The sequence below is a fragment of the Gossypium raimondii genome, chromosome 5 (assembly GCF_025698545.1).
Source record: "Gossypium raimondii isolate GPD5lz chromosome 5, ASM2569854v1, whole genome shotgun sequence".
In the NCBI taxonomy this organism is placed as follows: Eukaryota; Viridiplantae; Streptophyta; class Magnoliopsida; order Malvales; family Malvaceae; genus Gossypium; species Gossypium raimondii.
This window is the reverse complement of record NC_068569.1, coordinates 30,290,484-30,306,940: the sequence shown is the minus strand read 5'-3', so window position 1 is coordinate 30,306,940 and position 16,457 is coordinate 30,290,484. Positions and strand designations below refer to the sequence as shown.

The following is a 16,457-nucleotide window of genomic DNA, read 5'->3' as shown; positions in this document are numbered from 1 at the left end:
AGGGTAAAACTGTAAAATATTATAGTTTGATATTCGAATTATTCGAGTTATTCGAGTTATTCGAATTCGAAAACTCAACTCGATTCGAACTCGAAATTCGAAATAAAAATTCGAGTTGATTCGAATAACTCGATTAACTCGAATAACTCGATTCGTTTAACTCGAAATTCAAATTTTTTTTCGATTTTTTCGAGTCGAATCGAATTTTGCTCACCCCTAGATTTTAGGGTTTTAAAATGAACTGATAAAAAAAAAGTAAAAGTAAAACAGTTATATAATAAATTTTAATTGGAAATAAGGTAGTACCACCTAGACCTGTCCATGGGCCGGGCGGCCCGGCTCGACCCGACCGCCCGTCCGCCCGAAATATGGGAGGGTTCGGGTAAAAATATAGGCCCGAAATATTGGCTTGGGCAAAAAACGAGGCCCGTTTAAAAAATGGGCCGGGCTCGGGCTCAACTATTTTGGCCCGGGCTCGTCGCGGGCAGGGCCTGGGCAAAATTTTAGGCCCATATTTCGGGCCGAGCTGGGCCCGGGCCTAAGAGTCGGGCCGAAAATTTTTCCCGGGCCCGGCCCATGGACAGGTCTAGTACCACCCAACTCAGCCATTCAGACAAGAATGAGATTTGGATTTTTTTTCGTTTTTGGGATATATTCATTAATTGACTCCTCAATAGAGGTGATCATGGGTCAAGTGGCTGGGATCTACCTGGTCCGACGGCCAGTCCGAAATATGAGAGGGTTCGGATAAAAATATAGGCTCGAAATATGAGCTTGGGCAAAAAAAACGAGGCCTGTTTAAAAAATGGGTCGGGCCTCGGGCACTACTTTTTTGGCCCGGGCCCTGCTCTGCCCGGCCCGAATAAATAATAAATATATATATTTTTATTATTTTTAAAATATTTTTTTATTTTTTTATTTTTAAAATAAATTTTTGGTGTTTTATTTAAAAAATGGGTCGGGCCGGGCTCGGGCTTAAGATTTTTTTCTTGGGCCGGGCCTGGACAAAATTTCAAGCCCATATTTTGAGTCGAGTTGAGCTCTGGCCTAGGACTCGAGCTGAATTTTTTGGGGCCTGGCCCGACCCAGCCCATGAGCACCTCTACTCCTCAACTATTGACAAGCATATAAATAAACCCTAATTAGTTTTATTCTTTTTCTAGGTTAGTGTAAAATTTGCAGAAGAGGCCTTTCAACTTTTTGTCACGCTTAATTTATTCCTATAACGAAATCTAATTCCGTTTTAAATCATTACATGATTATAATAAGTATTAATATTTGCTTATAATAATTTTTAAAATATACATATATTTTATTTAATTTGCAACAATTTTAATAAATAAAATATTTAAAATTTATAAAATAAAATTATATTTTTACATATGGGGAATGAAGTTGGACAATTGATTGTCTAGGTTCATTTGCATATGGACAACCATTTGTCCAACTTCAGACATAATTTTTTAAAATTTTTATATATTTTACCTTTTAATTACATATTATATTTTTATATTATTTTATATTTTAAATATATAAAATATAAAAATTAAATATATATAAATTTGTAAAAATATTAAAATAGTTTTTAACACTAGAATGAACCGAAACAATTGGTTGTCTAGATTCATTTCAAACATGTTTTTGAGTACTTGTATATATTTTAATTTTCATAAAATATTATATTTTTATATTATTATGAAATTAAAACATATATAACATCTTATGTTTATAAAATATATTATTTCACATAAAATTTATAAAAATAAAAATATATTAGATTTTATAAAATATATTTGTCCAAATATATAAATATATATATGATTTATATAAAATAAAACTATAAAAATGTATAAAATATAAAATTTTATAAAATATCAGATTTTATTTATTTTTAATTTAATAATATAAAAATATGTTCATAATATGAAATATTAAAATATATAAAATTACTCAAAAAAACATGTCTAGATATTCATTCTAGTGCCAAATAATATTTTTAATATTTTTGTAAATTTATAAATTTTAATTTTTTAGATTTTATATATTTTAAATATCAAAGTAATAATAAAATATAAAAATCTGATATGTCATAAAAATAATATATATACATATAAATACTATAAAGGTATTCTAAAATGAATTAGACAACTAATTGCCCAAATTCGTTCCGTATGTTTAAAAAATTTTAAACACCAAAAATATGATATTATCACGTGTTACCATCCAGTTACACATTAATATATTTTAAGAATGTTAATTAAGTACTGAATCCCAACTCTCCCTAACGGGTATGCTTTTGCACTGACACCGAAATCACATTTGGGAAACAAGTGCAATCTCATCACACCGTCAATGTCTCGTAACCATTGAAAGCTCCAGGGCCGATTCACTTTAAACCTCCCTCCCAGCTAATAAAATTATTACAAACCCAAAAAACAATTTAAATATTTTCCATAATATATTTTTAATAAAGTAATAATAGAATTTTTGACATTATGAATCATTATTTAACATAAATATAATTTTAATTATTTATTTTTAATGTATTCACATTTTAATTTAATATCTTTAATAATCATTTAAATTTTAATTTCACCATTATCTTTATTTTTATATTCAAACACATATCACATTATTAATTTTAATCTCAATTACTAAAATAATTAATCTCGTGATAGCTATTTTTAATATTAGGCGATGCAAGTTTACCGTGCAAGGAAGCCCAAGTCTGAAAACTTTTTGTACAGAAAATAGTTACAAGTTTAGCAAGTCGAAGAATTATAATAAGAGAGAAGGTGGGTCCAATCCAAATCCAACAAACCAAAATCTAGTAGACTTCAAAAGCCTTATATACGTGTGACATGAAAAGCCACTTGCACTCTTTCAACGGATAACAATCCAAAGATGAACAAATCTCCACCACAAAACCATCAATGAAGATTTCTACTTTTTTTTTTCTTCACTAGTTCATATGAACTGAAACACAGAATATTAAACAATGGCAGCTTTGCAGAATTCTATGCCATCCCTTCATCATACATTGTTCACTAATTCCTTTCCCCAGGTTTCTTTTCTCATCAACATTGTCAATCTATTTTGTTTTACAGCTTTGGGTCTTTTCTATTTCTTTCTTTATGATTGGATTTTGCTCCTTCCATTCGTTAAACAGAGAGGGTTGCAGAAGCTTTCTCATGGAGCATTTCTTTGCTGTAAAACAAGTGTTCCTCTTCATGTCCGGGGTGAGCATTTATCATCTCCACCTGCCGCTGCTTCTAGCTCTTCTCAGTTTCAAGGTGAATTTTATTTCTTCTTCTCCTTCTTCTTCTTCTTCTTTTAATTTATTTTTCTTAATCCTGTAATTGTAAATTCTGGCATAGAGATTAGAGGTATTTGTGGAGATTTTATACAGCATTTCTTTATTATTATTTTTTCTATATATCAATGCTTATATTGTATTTCTTTTTTCTTTTCTTAATTTTCAGATAGTTGTGGGAGACGCCGAATGATTGCCGTTGGCATCATTGCTCCTTTGGTTTCAATTGTCGACCGAACTCCTATTGCGTGTATGTATATTCGATCCAATGTTATTATCCCATCTAAGGTTTTTGGATCTAATTAAAATCAAGTCAACTTGCTTCTTTGAATAAAATTTCCTGATATGCTAAGAGGACACATTCATATGGTTCAGTTGCTGCAGAAACTAAGAAGGGATTTCTTCCAGTCACTGACAAGAAAGATGGATACACATTTCTCTATCCATTTGGGTGGCAGGTAAACTTTGTGCATTTAATTACCTCTATTCTATGTTACTCGGATTCGAGAGTGAGTATTAGATACAGCTATGTCTCCGATTCAGAGTAACATAGTAATTTACGGATTCGATTTAATGAAAATTAGAATTGACAGTAACTAGTCTCTCTTGCAATTGTGTAGGAAGTAGTTATTGAAGGTCAAGACAAGGTGTTCAAAGATGTTATTGAGCCATTAGAAAGCGTTAGTGTGAACATGATACCAACTAGCAAACAAGATATTCGAGATTTCGGATCTCCGCAAGAGGTTTGCCATGGATTGTCTATATTATATATCATCATATTGAGGACATAAAAAAAAAAAAAAAGAGAGAGTGAGATCTTAGTTCTCACGATAAATTCTCACAGGTTGCTGAAACACTAATCAAGAAAGTTTTGGCTCCTCCAACTCAGAAAACAAAGCTAATTCAGGCAGGAGAGGTTTGTTTCCTGCCTTTTTGTTTGATTCAAAGATGGATTTGTTACCCTTTCTTTTATTGTACTGCCTTTATTATTTTTCACTATATTGCTCTGATTCTTCATTCTTCTTAAAGTATTCGTGTCCAACACTTGGTTCTGACGATGTATATCCAGACATGGATACAAGGCCTCGTACATGAAAACACATCCTATGATAGTGTTTATATTTTCCTGGAATGCAGCCCTACTTTTATCTGGACAAGTTTCTCAACTAGTTCATCTAATTACCCTCTTGTAGTGTTGTAGGGATTGTTAGGATATGTTGTTTGGACCTGCATGTTTAGGTGTCGATCATATTAAGATGGTAGGTTTAACAATAAGCGTATTTATGATGTGCTCATGTTATTTTCACATTTTACAATCATGTTTGATGCATCAATATAAACTTTGACAAAACATAAGATTTGAATGGATTGATGTGTTCATGTTGTGTCATCTTTTAGTTATTTTCATGTAATGAATTAAGTTCTGTCTAATTAACAGATCCATTCGTATCATTTATAGTATATGGAATGGCTAAATAGACTTTGAGCTTTTGAATGTCAAATGCTCTCCTAGTTTATGTTACTCTAACTCTTAATTTTTCTTGAAATATCTGTATTTGATATCTGTACGGGATATATTTTTGGACATAGGTATGAGGATATGATCATTCAAACCCCTTAAAATACATTAGAAGGGATTGTATGAAACTATGATTCTATGTCATCCTTATCCCTTTCTAATAGGATAATGACAAATCAGATTTTTCCTCCTTATTTTCAGCTTTTTTAGTTGGATTTGAATTTTTTTTAGGAGACAAAAAGCTGAAAATCAGGAGGAAAAATCCGATTTGTCATTCTCCTATTGGAAAGGGATGAGGATGATGTGGAATCACAGTTTCATACAATCCCTTCTCAAAATACATAGATAAACTTAGATAAAGTTGAGCCCACTAGTGTCACACATACTTGTATCCAACACTTACACCCAAGCCCGAGTAGCATTGACCCTAGTCATATAGATATTAATATTCTGTTTGACAAATTAGAATTTGTATGAAAACATTATGGACTGACATGTTTTGTACATATCTTACAGCATGATGTAGATGGAAAAACTTATTATACATTTGAGTTTGTCACTCAGGCTCCAAACTACACTCGGCATGCTCTCACTGCAGTTTCTATTGGAAACGGTATGTATGTTCTATATATATGCATGGTTACGATGTTATTCCATCTCTTCATTTTTCTTAAAATATCGTTTCCAACGGTTGGGTTGGATACAATTTTGGACATGGTTACAAGGATATGATCCTCCAAAGGCTTAGATAAAATTGACAAACACTTGTTTGACACATACTTCTAACCCACACTCACACCCAAGTCTGAGTAACATAGCATAGTTATGAAATTTGCTTATAGCATCCATAAATTGTCTTATTGTTTAATTAGTTCTCATTGGAAAAAAATAAAAAATAAAGGTTCATAATTTTATATGAATACTTTAAGCACATGGAAAGTACTCTTTGTTCATTAAGTCTAGAACTTAGCTCAATTAGTTTATGCAGTTATTTATAAGAGTTAGTATTTAGCTGGCCTTAGGTTGGAATCTTATCGTGTGCAACCCATCCATGGCTTCAAATTATAGACTTGTAACCCTGAGACTAGCTTAATTGATTCAAGTAGGCATTTTTAAGAAATGGTGTTTAAAAACAATTTCGATATTTGAATGCCAGCATCTGCAGTCCTCCTTATCCCAAACCACAACTTCTTTGGTACCAAAGAAACAAAAATGGTAAAACATAAGAGACTACAACTACTTTCAATCCATTAGAACTAGAGATTTGGAATCTGAGATTGTCAAATGCCCAAGTGAATTTGTGTCCTCGAGAGTAAAAAAAGTATTGATCTTTGTACATCATTTTCATACTTTTGTTTGTTCCATCATTTTCCTATGAACAATCAATAGATTACATAATGTTCTCGTCTTCTTTTATGGCATGTTTTATCAGGTAAATTTTATACACTGACAACCGGAGCAAATGAGAGAAGGTGGGATAAGATGAAAGAGAGACTACTCACTGTGGTAGACTCTTTTAAGATATTCAATGTTTGAAGCATGATTGTGCAAAACTTTAAAAACAATCATATTAGGAAGAACAACATATATATACTTCTTGATTGAGAGCATTGTGCATTTTTCCGGAATTGTATAAAGTCCCAGTTCAATCTATTTCTTCACTCTTTTCTTTTCTTTTTTTCCATTATTTTCCTTCCCAACTCATTAATCATGTAAGTCAAGATTTTGGTTGTGTCAGATAGGTGGTTTTTGTGCATCTATATCAGCATTTAAAATCTAAATCATATTTTCCTCTTATAAAGTAAAAATGATTTAATTACCTAACGTTTCACCGTATGACTTTAAAAAAAAAAACATTTTTGCTTATTCATTTCTAGCCTTAAATATTTTCATACCGTAAGAATAAGAGGGGATTGGCGAGAGTATTTCTCTTTTTTTCTTTTTTTGAGTCTTGTTTAGGGAATGTAGAAGATTCTTTTGGTAAGGTGAGGAGACGTTACTATAGAAACTAGAAGGGAAATAAGAAAAGAATAGGGTAAACTACACCCATGGTCACTTTTCTTTACCTTAGGTTACGTTTTAGTCACTTATGTTTGAAATGTTACGTTTTAGTCATTTACGTTATTGTGTTGTAACATTTTAGTCACTGAGCTATTAATCGTCGTTAATGGTGTAACGATAAGCTGACGTGGCATGTTAAATCATCATTTCAAAAAAAAATTTAGGTTAAATTATACAATTGATCCCCATATTTTTTTCATTTTAAGTAATTTAATTTTTTTTCTTTTATGTTCTTTAAACTTTCCTCTTTTTTCCATTCTCTTTTGTTTCTCCTTCTGTTTTCATATCTTTCCCATTTCTTTTAACATATTAGGAAGTCGAATTGGCAGTGAAAAAAAATAGGAAGTCGACTGTCATCATTTGCCTATAACCAAAACCCTATAACCAAAACTCATAAGCTCATACCATGCTTCTTTCTTCACTACCAATTCGACTTCCTGTTATGTTAAAAGAAATAAAGAAGGTAGGAAAATAGAGGGAGAAGCAGAAGAGAATGGAAAATAAAGAAAAGAAAGAAAGAAAGTTAAAAGAACATAAAAGAATTAAATTGCTCAAAACGAAAAATTATGGGGACCAATTGTATAATTTAACCTAAAGTTTTTATTTAAAATGATAATTTAACGTGCCACGTTAGCTTACCATTACACCATTAACGACAATTAACGGCTCAGTGACTAAAATGTTACAACACAATAACGTAAATGACTAAAACGTAACATTTCAAACATAAGTGACTGAAATGTAACCTAAGGTAAACAAAAGTGACCATGGGTGTAGTTTACCCAAAAGAATATTATTTCTTATATTTTTACAATAGTGATACAACACCTATATATAGGTGATAGCAACCCATCAATCTAGGAGTAAATTAAACATTTTCTATTCTATACAAGTTGGTTATTCTATAATTACAATAATCTTACAGCTAACATATCTTAAATTAATCTACTTTTCTTTTCAACACTCTCTCTCAAGTTGGTTGAAAAATATATTCCATTACCAACTTGCCAATTAAGTGATCAAACTTCTTGTAAGTATGGCGGCAATTTGTTCAGTGGTTGGTACATATGACATACAAATCAGTCCCTTTTCAATTTTTTCTTTGATAAAATGCTTATCAATTTTACATGTTTCATTCGATTATGAAGAATAGGGTTGTGAGCAATTGCAATTGCAATTGTAGCCTTGTTATCGCAATAGACTTTAATGGGCAAAAAACATGAAACTCGTAAATCTTTCATTAGTCTTTTAATTCACAAAACTTCACAAATACCATGGGCAATTACTCTAAATTCAGCTTCAGCATTACTTCTAGCTACCATATTTTGCTTTTTTACTTCTCCAGGTGACTAAATTTCCTCCAACGAAAGTATAATAACCTTATGTAAATTTTCGATCAATAGTGCTTCCTGCCCAATCTACATCAGTGTAGACTTCAACTAGCAAATGTTCATGCCTTATAAACAACAGCCCCTTATCAGGAGTCCCCTTCATATATCTTAAAATTCTGTATATAGCTTCAAAATGATCTTGTCTTTCTGAATGCATGAATTGGCGTACTTTACTTACAGCAAATGTAATATCTAGACGTGTATGGGATAAGTAAAGTAACCTCTCAACAAGTCTTTGAAACTTGTCAACATTCACCACATTTTCACCTTCAGCATGCTCTAATTTCAGGTTGGGTTCAAATGGGGTTTCAGTCGATTTACATCCAAGCAAACTTGTCTCCTAAAGCAAGTCTAAAACATATTTTCTTTGAGAAACAAAATTACCTTCTTTAGATCTAGAGAATTCCATCCCAAGAAAATATTTCAGTGCTCCCACGTCTTTTATCTCAAATTGTTTAGCTAATCTTTTCTTTGGCTTCTCTAGTTCAATATGATCATCACTTGTCAATATTATGTCATCCACATAATTAAAATAACTATTTTTCCTATATTTGAATGCTTGTAAAACATAATATGATCTATTTGAGTTTGACAATAACCAAGAGCTTTTACCGTCCTTCCAAATCGTTCAAACCAAGTTCTAGGTGACTGTTTGAATCCATATAAAGACTTTCTTAACCTACGAACCTTACTTTCTCCTAACCTTTTATCAAAACTCGGAGGTAAACTCATGTAGACTCCTTTCTTCAAAATCCTCATTTAGAAAAGCATTCTTAATATCCAACTGCTATAAGGGCTAATTTTGATTCACAGCCAAGGAAAATAAAATTTGAATTGAATTGAGTTTCGCAACAGGAGCAAATGTTTCTTGATAATCAATGCCAAAGGTTTGAGTGAACCCTTTAGCAACGACACTTGCCTTATACCTTTATATATTTTCATCAACATTGCATTTCACGTTGAATACCATTTACATCCCACAATTTTTTTTATCTTTGGGTAAATTTACTATCTCCCAAGTATTGTTCTTCTTCAAAGCATTCATTTCCTCCATAATTGCTAACTTCCAATTTGGATAATCTAAAACCTCCTGGATAATTCTTGGAACAAAAACGTTAGGCAATTTACTAACAAATGTTAAATGACAAGTTGAAAGCCTATGATAGGATAAATATTTACTACTAGGATGTTAGGTACATGTTCGATTTCCGTTTCTAAGGGTTATAGGTATGTCAAAATCAAAAGGTTTGTTGGAAATAGAAGAATCAGAATTAGAGACAGAAATAAAAAAAAAAGTGGAAAAATCAAAATAGGATCGAGATTACTAGAATTAGGTGTAGAACTTTTCCCCAAGGATTTTGAATGGTTTTGTGGTAGAGTGATAGGCAACTCATTACCATTTTTTTGAGTTTTTTTTTCGTGAATAAATCAAGAGCTCAGGTTTAGGGTTGAATTCGTCTTTTTATAGTATTTCTCTCATTGTTCGTGACTCACATAACAGATTAGGATGTTTCTTGTAACACCCCTAACCCCAATCCATCGCCGAAACAAGGTTACGAGGCATTATCAGACATTTCAGACAATCTACAAATAATTCTTAAATAAATAACAAACATATATAAAAGAATCATAAATTCACATAGATTTTACTAATTGACTTCATTCATTTTTTTTTAAATTTCGGTAGCACTTCTGCTTATTTTTACATAAAACCTCCTGCAATTAAAACCATATCATTTCCAAATATAACCAAATCAACCAATTCATTTCACATTCACATTTTCTATTCTAAATACTTCTAATCAAACTCAATCAACATAATATCAATTTAAATTTAACAAGGTACTAAATAAATCAAAATAGATAAACTTCTTTCATTATAAATCTTAAACGTATAATACTAACATTTTTTAATCATTTATATTAAAACATAATAACCTTTATACACATCCTATGTACATGCCACATTTACCAAAGGAAAAATACATCACCAAAGTTTTGCTGAAGCCGGGATTAATCTGGATGCTGAACCGAGACCTTTGACTTCTATCGACCAGCGCACGGAAACAACCGTACACTGAGTATTTCATACTCAGTGGTATTACCATAATTTAAATTATAATAATAATGAACATATAATGAATAAATAATATATACAAATTTAAATTCAAATTCCATATTTCAACAATAACAGTTCATCAGTTAATATCATACATCCACAATTTGAATTTGAACATATCATGAACCTTAGATTCATTCCTCTATCTCATATCACATTTCAATTCACAATTCAACTTTTTCATTTCATTTCAGTAGCTCGTTTGATCAACTCGTTTGGTTTATCATTTCATTAATTACCCTATTAACAAAACTCGGACTTTGGCGGATACACGGATCCAACCAAATACACCAGTATGGCACCCAGTGCCTCATCGGATAGTTCGAAGCAATAATTGACACCCAGTGTCTCATCTGCAGAGCCGAAGAAAGTTGGTACCCAGTACCTCATTGAATCTATCCGAAGAAATATAGTGACACCCAGTGTCTCATCGACTCGAGGTCAAAGTATCCCTGAACCCTTCCAATCCTATGGCATGCCGACTATATTTAAGTCACATATAATCCCAATTCGATCACAATTTCTCACATTTTCAATTCAATTATTTTTCCACCTTTCAATCAATATTAATCCACAATTCACACATTTTCACAACCTAATACATTTCTATTCAATTTAATATCAGTCACTATTCGATTTAAATTCACTTCCCGCTTTCAATCGTCAAACAATTTAAATATTAATTCATATCAATTATTCAATTTAAATCCCACTCATCATCATCACAACAACAACAATACTTACCTCACATTTCATTTACCAAACACATAAATTAAAATTTAACATTTAATAATAAATAACTTGAATTATAGTAATACAAACCGTAAATCTCCCGTTTTAGTCCTCGATAGTTTTCTCCTTTCCTTTTGATGCTGATGCCTTGGGTTCTTTGTTAGCTACGAAAATAATAATAATTTGTACTATTAATTACAACACTAATTATAATAAATAATTAAATTTCTAATCGATCCCTACATTGTTCTCAATTTAATCCTAACTAAGTTTTCTTACTTTCCTAATTCAATTCACACTCTATTTTTATTCAAATTTCATCCAAACTCAAATTTAACTATTAAAATTTCAGCATATTTTCCTAATTTCGAATTTCTCTAAATTTAGTCCCTAAAATATAAAACTTATAGTTTAGTTTACAATTCAATCATTTATTCAATTCCAATTAAAATCTCTATCAAATAAACCCTCAATTCCCTCATTTATTCAACATAAACCCTACTCAAAAATCTATTAACTTTCAATTTTCAACTTAAATCCAAGAGTATTTCACTCTAGGATTCCAAAAACATTAAATTTATGAGAAAATGACTTGATTTAACTTACCAATTAAACTTCAAGCTTCAAATCCCTAGTTTTCCTTTTATTTTCTTTCCTTTTCTTTCTCCCCTGTTTCGAATGGTCTCTGTTTCTATTCTGTTATTCTTTTGTTCTTTTCCTTTTTATTTTAACTTACTTTATTTATTTCCTTTATTTTATTTCTTTTATGTTTAATTAATTATTATTTATAAAATATCTATTTTAATAACAAATATAATTAATACATTTGTACCATATCATAACCTTACATTTGTTTTAATCTAACTACTTCATCAAAAAATCTTTTAATATAATAATTTAATTAATAAATATCTTTTACTTAAATTTTAAGTAAATAAATAAATGTAATACATTTGTATTTTTTTAACACACATAAAATCATAATTTATTATTACCCAAAAATCTTATACTAATTATTTAATTATTAAATATCTTTTAATTTAATAATAACTAATAACTAATAATAAATATCTTATACTAATTAATAAGCAAATTAAATTTACAAACTACAAATATATACATATTTTAATTACACATGTATTATTTTATCACCATCCATTTGTCTACTATTTACTTTATTTATTAATAATAATAATATAAAACCATAACAATGGTTAATAATTATAATAGTAATATATATAATATTTATGTATAACTCAAATAAAATCTTAGATTTTAATGCTTGTATGCCGCCTCATTTCATATAAAAGGCTTAATTGCCATTTTAGCCCTTTTACTTTCTTTTAATCTATAATTAGGCTTTCATTCTTTATTCAATTTGATCCTTTTCCTAATTACTTTAAATTAAGCTATATTCACTAAATAAAAATCTAATTAAACACACAACTAGCCTCGTAAATATTTCTAATAATTATTTTCGAACTTAATTTACTAAGACGGAGGCCCGATATTATACTTTTCCGATGCCCGTGAATTTTGGGTCATTACATTCCTTATGCCTAACATCTTGAGTAACTTTTTCTAGAGATGATGATAAATCATTACAAACATGAGTTGACAAGAGTGGAGAATTTTTCCAAAAAAAATTCACTTCTCTTTCTTGATGCCCCTAGAATAATTTTGTAGGAAAATAAGGTTGGTTTTCAAAAAATGTGACATTTATGCTTACAAAAAAAGTTTTAGTTACTGGATCGTAACACTTATAATCTTTTTTGTTCAGAGCATACACAATGAAAACACACTATTTCGCTCCCGGATAAAGTTTAGAACTTGTTAGGCATGTGAACAAAAACAACAGACCTAGAAATATTTAATGACAAATCTGAATAAATTCTACACTCAGGAAAAACCCTTTTAAAATGATCTACAGGTGACATATTTTAGAACACGAGTAGACAACTTACTGATAAGATATGGTGCAGTCAAAATAGCTGCTCCGCACAAATATTTTGGAACTTGCATAGAAAACATAATGGCATGAGCCACTTCAAGTAAATGTTTAATTTTCCTTTCTACAATTCCATTCTATTGAGGAGTATCACGACAAATAGATTGATGTAAAATGCCTTTTTCTTTTAAAAACGTTCCAAAAAGATCATTGAAATATTCAGTTCCATTATTAGAACGAAGGATGTTGATTTTAGACTGAAATTGATTTTCAACCATTTTATAAAATTCTTGAAACACATTCTTTAATTTTAATTTTTCATAGTATGATCATCAATAAAAGTTATAAACCATTTTTTCCAAACATGGTGGTAACCTTGGAAGGTCCCCACACACCATTATGAATTAGGTAAATCAATTTTGATGCACGATATGGTTTTGTAAGAGAAGTTGCACGATGACTTTTAGATAAAATGCAACTCTCACATTGAAAAGAAGAATAAATCAAAATTTTAAATAAATCTGGAAACAAGTATTTTAAATAGGAAAAATTAGGATGTCTTAATCTATGATGCCAAAGCATAATTTGGTCATGAACAGAACTTGAACTAATACTACTCAGGCCTTGAACTGTTTTATTTGTGAAACAATTATCATCAAAATAATAGAGGTCGTCAATCATCCTAACATTGCCAATCATCCTCTCCGGGTTTTGGCCCCAAACCTTACAATGAGATTCACAGAAAACAACACAACAATTAAATTTTTAGTTAATTTGCTAATTGATAATAGGTAGCAGGAAAAATTAGGAACATGTAAAACAGATTCAAGATGTATATCCTTTGAATTTTTTATTTTTCCTTTTCTTGCCATAGACGGGAAATTATTGTCTACAACCCTAACTTTTTCTTTCAATGAACAGGCGTAATAGGTATCAAACAAGTGTGACAAAGAGCTCATGTGATCAGGAGCTCTTGAATCAATGGTCCATGGAAATGAATTTTGACTACAAGATAGAGCATTAGAGTTGCTATCTGTTTGAGCGAGAGAATCAATAGGAATACCATATGAGGAATTGGATTTTAGCAGTTTCAGAAGTTGATCAATTTGCTCTTTACTGAAAGGACCTGTCTCAGCTTCACTTGTAGAGGAAAAAACATTATTAGGCTTATCGCTGGATCTTTTTCTCTTCCAATTTGTTGGTTTGCCATGAATTTTCCAGCAAGTTTATCGAGGATGGCGTGATTTTTTACAGAAATCATACCACACTTGAGACTTTTGTCCTTGCTGCCTCAGTTGGGCTTTATTGGCATCAAAAGTCATTTGGGCTGAACTCTCAAGTAGTATAGAAGACTCTTTTTCCAAGCAACGTGTTCCTGCGACTTTCTTCTCTTCTGACTTTTGCAAATACTTCACCAATGGGCGGTAGAGGCTGCTAACCTATAATTCTCCTCCTTACTTTATCAAATTCAACATTTAATTTAGCAAGGAATTAGTAAATGCGATGGTCTTTTGCCATCTTTTTATAGTTCTTGCAGTCTAGTCTTTTGGAGACTTCCATTAATAATCATTAAAAAAATCCAAATCTTGCCATAATCTTTTCAATGAGTTGAAATACTTGGTGATGTTGTCCTCTCCTTGACGAATCTTTCCAAGTATTATAGTTAACTCATAACATTGGAACTTATTTTCCAAATCAAAATACATTTAATTAACATTATCCCAAAGTTCTTTGGCTATAGAATAGCATATATAGTTGGAACTGATATCTTCCTCCACGGAATTTTCAGCGTCATAAAGAGCATAAGAGAGGTTCAGCTTGTTGATGTTTTCTTATCTCCTGTCAAGTAGCCAATCTTTTCTTGTCCCCAAAAATACATTCAGATGGATTGAGACCAACGCAAAAAATTATCACCATTTAATTTGATATTGATGATTTGAATAGAATGTGATTTACTAGTAGTAGATAAATGTACCGTCCATCCAAACCCACTCTTAGCTTATGTTCTGATCTACCCTTGAACTGATCTACTGGTTAACTTTAAATTAAAAAAAATTTAATTATTAAATACGAATTCAGACCCTAACATGTTGACCCGAGTTCATAAAAATCTTGTTGAAGACCCGATGTAGTAAGTTTTAGATTAGTATATATAGGCAACCAAGTAAAATCATTTCAATTTGGCTTCCCTCTTCTAATCAATTTTACGGATATCTTGCTATGATTTCGTGTGGGAAGTTAAGAGAGGCCGCTAAAGCAGGAAATATAGATAGCTTGTATGCGGTAATTCGGAAGGATCCATATATTTTAGACCGAATCGATCAAGATCCTTTCATCGACACTACTGTACAGGTAGCTGTAACATCGGGGCAGGATGATTTCGCAGTGGAGGTTATGAATTTGAAGCCATCACTAGCTAGGAAGCTGAATACAGATGGCTATAGTCCGATTCACTTGGCAATCCAAGACGAGAGAATGGTACTTTGCCTCTTAGAAATAGATAAAGATCTTGTTCGTGTCAAAGGAAGAGAAGGCTATACGCCTTTACATTACGCAGCTGAACAAGGAAACCTTCGTCTTTTGGCCCAATTTTTGGTCGATTCTCCTGAATGTGTGCGGGATGTGACGATTAGGAGCGAGACTCTTTACACATTGCTGCAAAGAACAACAAACTAGAAGCTGTTCAAGTGTTGGCGCAATTGCTACGCAGGACTTATTTTTACTGCTCCTCTATGAGGAAAAAGCTATTGAATTGGAAAGACAAGGATGGTAACACTGCGTTGCATGTTGCTGCATATAATCAACCTCAGGTACGTTATTCTTTCGGACAATTAGTCTTAGTCAATGGTGTTATTTTTTTGTCGATTAATTGATGTTGGTTTTTATATCAATTAAGCAGATGATCAAATTCCTATTAGACTGCGAAGTTAAAGTGAATGAGATCAATTCAAGTGGTAAAACTCCACTGGATGTCATACAAGAACTTCAAACCCCAGACGAAGCTTCAAAGAGAGATTCCATGAAAATTCTTCGCAATGCCGAAGCTTTGAATGCTTCCTTAACTCCAAGACCTCGACACTTAACACCAATTATTGAGAACAAATATTACAGGCCTCGAAAGAGCATTGGGTGAATTGTTTCTAGATATTACAAACATGTCTACCGAAAGAAGCAGTGCAGTTCTTGTAATATTAGTCTTGATTCTAACATCAACCTACCAAGCCACTCTTAGCCCTCCCGGCGGTGTTTTACAAGCTGATTCCAAAGATCCAACCAACCAAGACTTTCACAGTTTTGCCCCACCAAAAACGCTTCAAATTTATGGATTCAAGTCTCGATATATGTACATATATCATAGCCGATCTTCAAAGTTT

At 31.4% G+C, this 16,457-nt stretch overlaps 2 protein-coding genes across 2 annotated transcripts; both read left to right on the top strand.

The window, feature by feature from the left end:
- The first annotated feature begins 2,880 nt into the window (after positions 1-2,880).
- LOC105771045 (psbP-like protein 1, chloroplastic) lies at positions 2,881-6,485 on the top strand. Its single transcript, XM_012592446.2, has 8 exons — positions 2,881-3,064; positions 3,170-3,293; positions 3,483-3,563; positions 3,689-3,771; positions 3,934-4,056; positions 4,158-4,229; positions 5,349-5,445; positions 6,265-6,485. The coding sequence occupies exons 1-8, from the start codon at positions 2,999-3,001 to the stop codon at positions 6,366-6,368; spliced, it is 750 nt and encodes a 249-aa protein (XP_012447900.1). The 5' UTR covers positions 2,881-2,998; the 3' UTR covers positions 6,369-6,485.
- An 8,818-nt stretch (positions 6,486-15,303) lies between these two features.
- Positions 15,304-16,216, top strand: LOC105766958 (ankyrin repeat-containing protein BDA1-like). Its single transcript, XM_052630315.1, has 3 exons — positions 15,304-15,561; positions 15,717-15,893; positions 15,983-16,216. The coding sequence occupies exons 1-3, from the start codon at positions 15,304-15,306 to the stop codon at positions 16,214-16,216; spliced, it is 669 nt and encodes a 222-aa protein (XP_052486275.1).
- The last annotated feature ends 241 nt before the right edge of the window (positions 16,217-16,457 follow it).

Coding starts and splice junctions, on each gene's coding strand:
- LOC105771045 (XM_012592446.2), top strand. CDS start 2,999: ATGGCAGCTTTGCAGAATTCTATGCCATCCCTTCATCATACATTGTTC. Junction 3,294..3,482: donor TAGCTCTTCTCAGTTTCAAG/GTGAATTTTATT, acceptor CTTAATTTTCAG/ATAGTTGTGGGAGACGCCGA. Junction 3,772..3,933: donor TCTATCCATTTGGGTGGCAG/GTAAACTTTGTG, acceptor GCAATTGTGTAG/GAAGTAGTTATTGAAGGTCA.
- LOC105766958 (XM_052630315.1), top strand. CDS start 15,304: ATGATTTCGTGTGGGAAGTTAAGAGAGGCCGCTAAAGCAGGAAATATA. Junction 15,562..15,716: donor CAATCCAAGACGAGAGAATG/GTACTTTGCCTC, acceptor TGTGACGATTAG/GAGCGAGACTCTTTACACAT. Junction 15,894..15,982: donor CTGCATATAATCAACCTCAG/GTACGTTATTCT, acceptor TCAATTAAGCAG/ATGATCAAATTCCTATTAGA.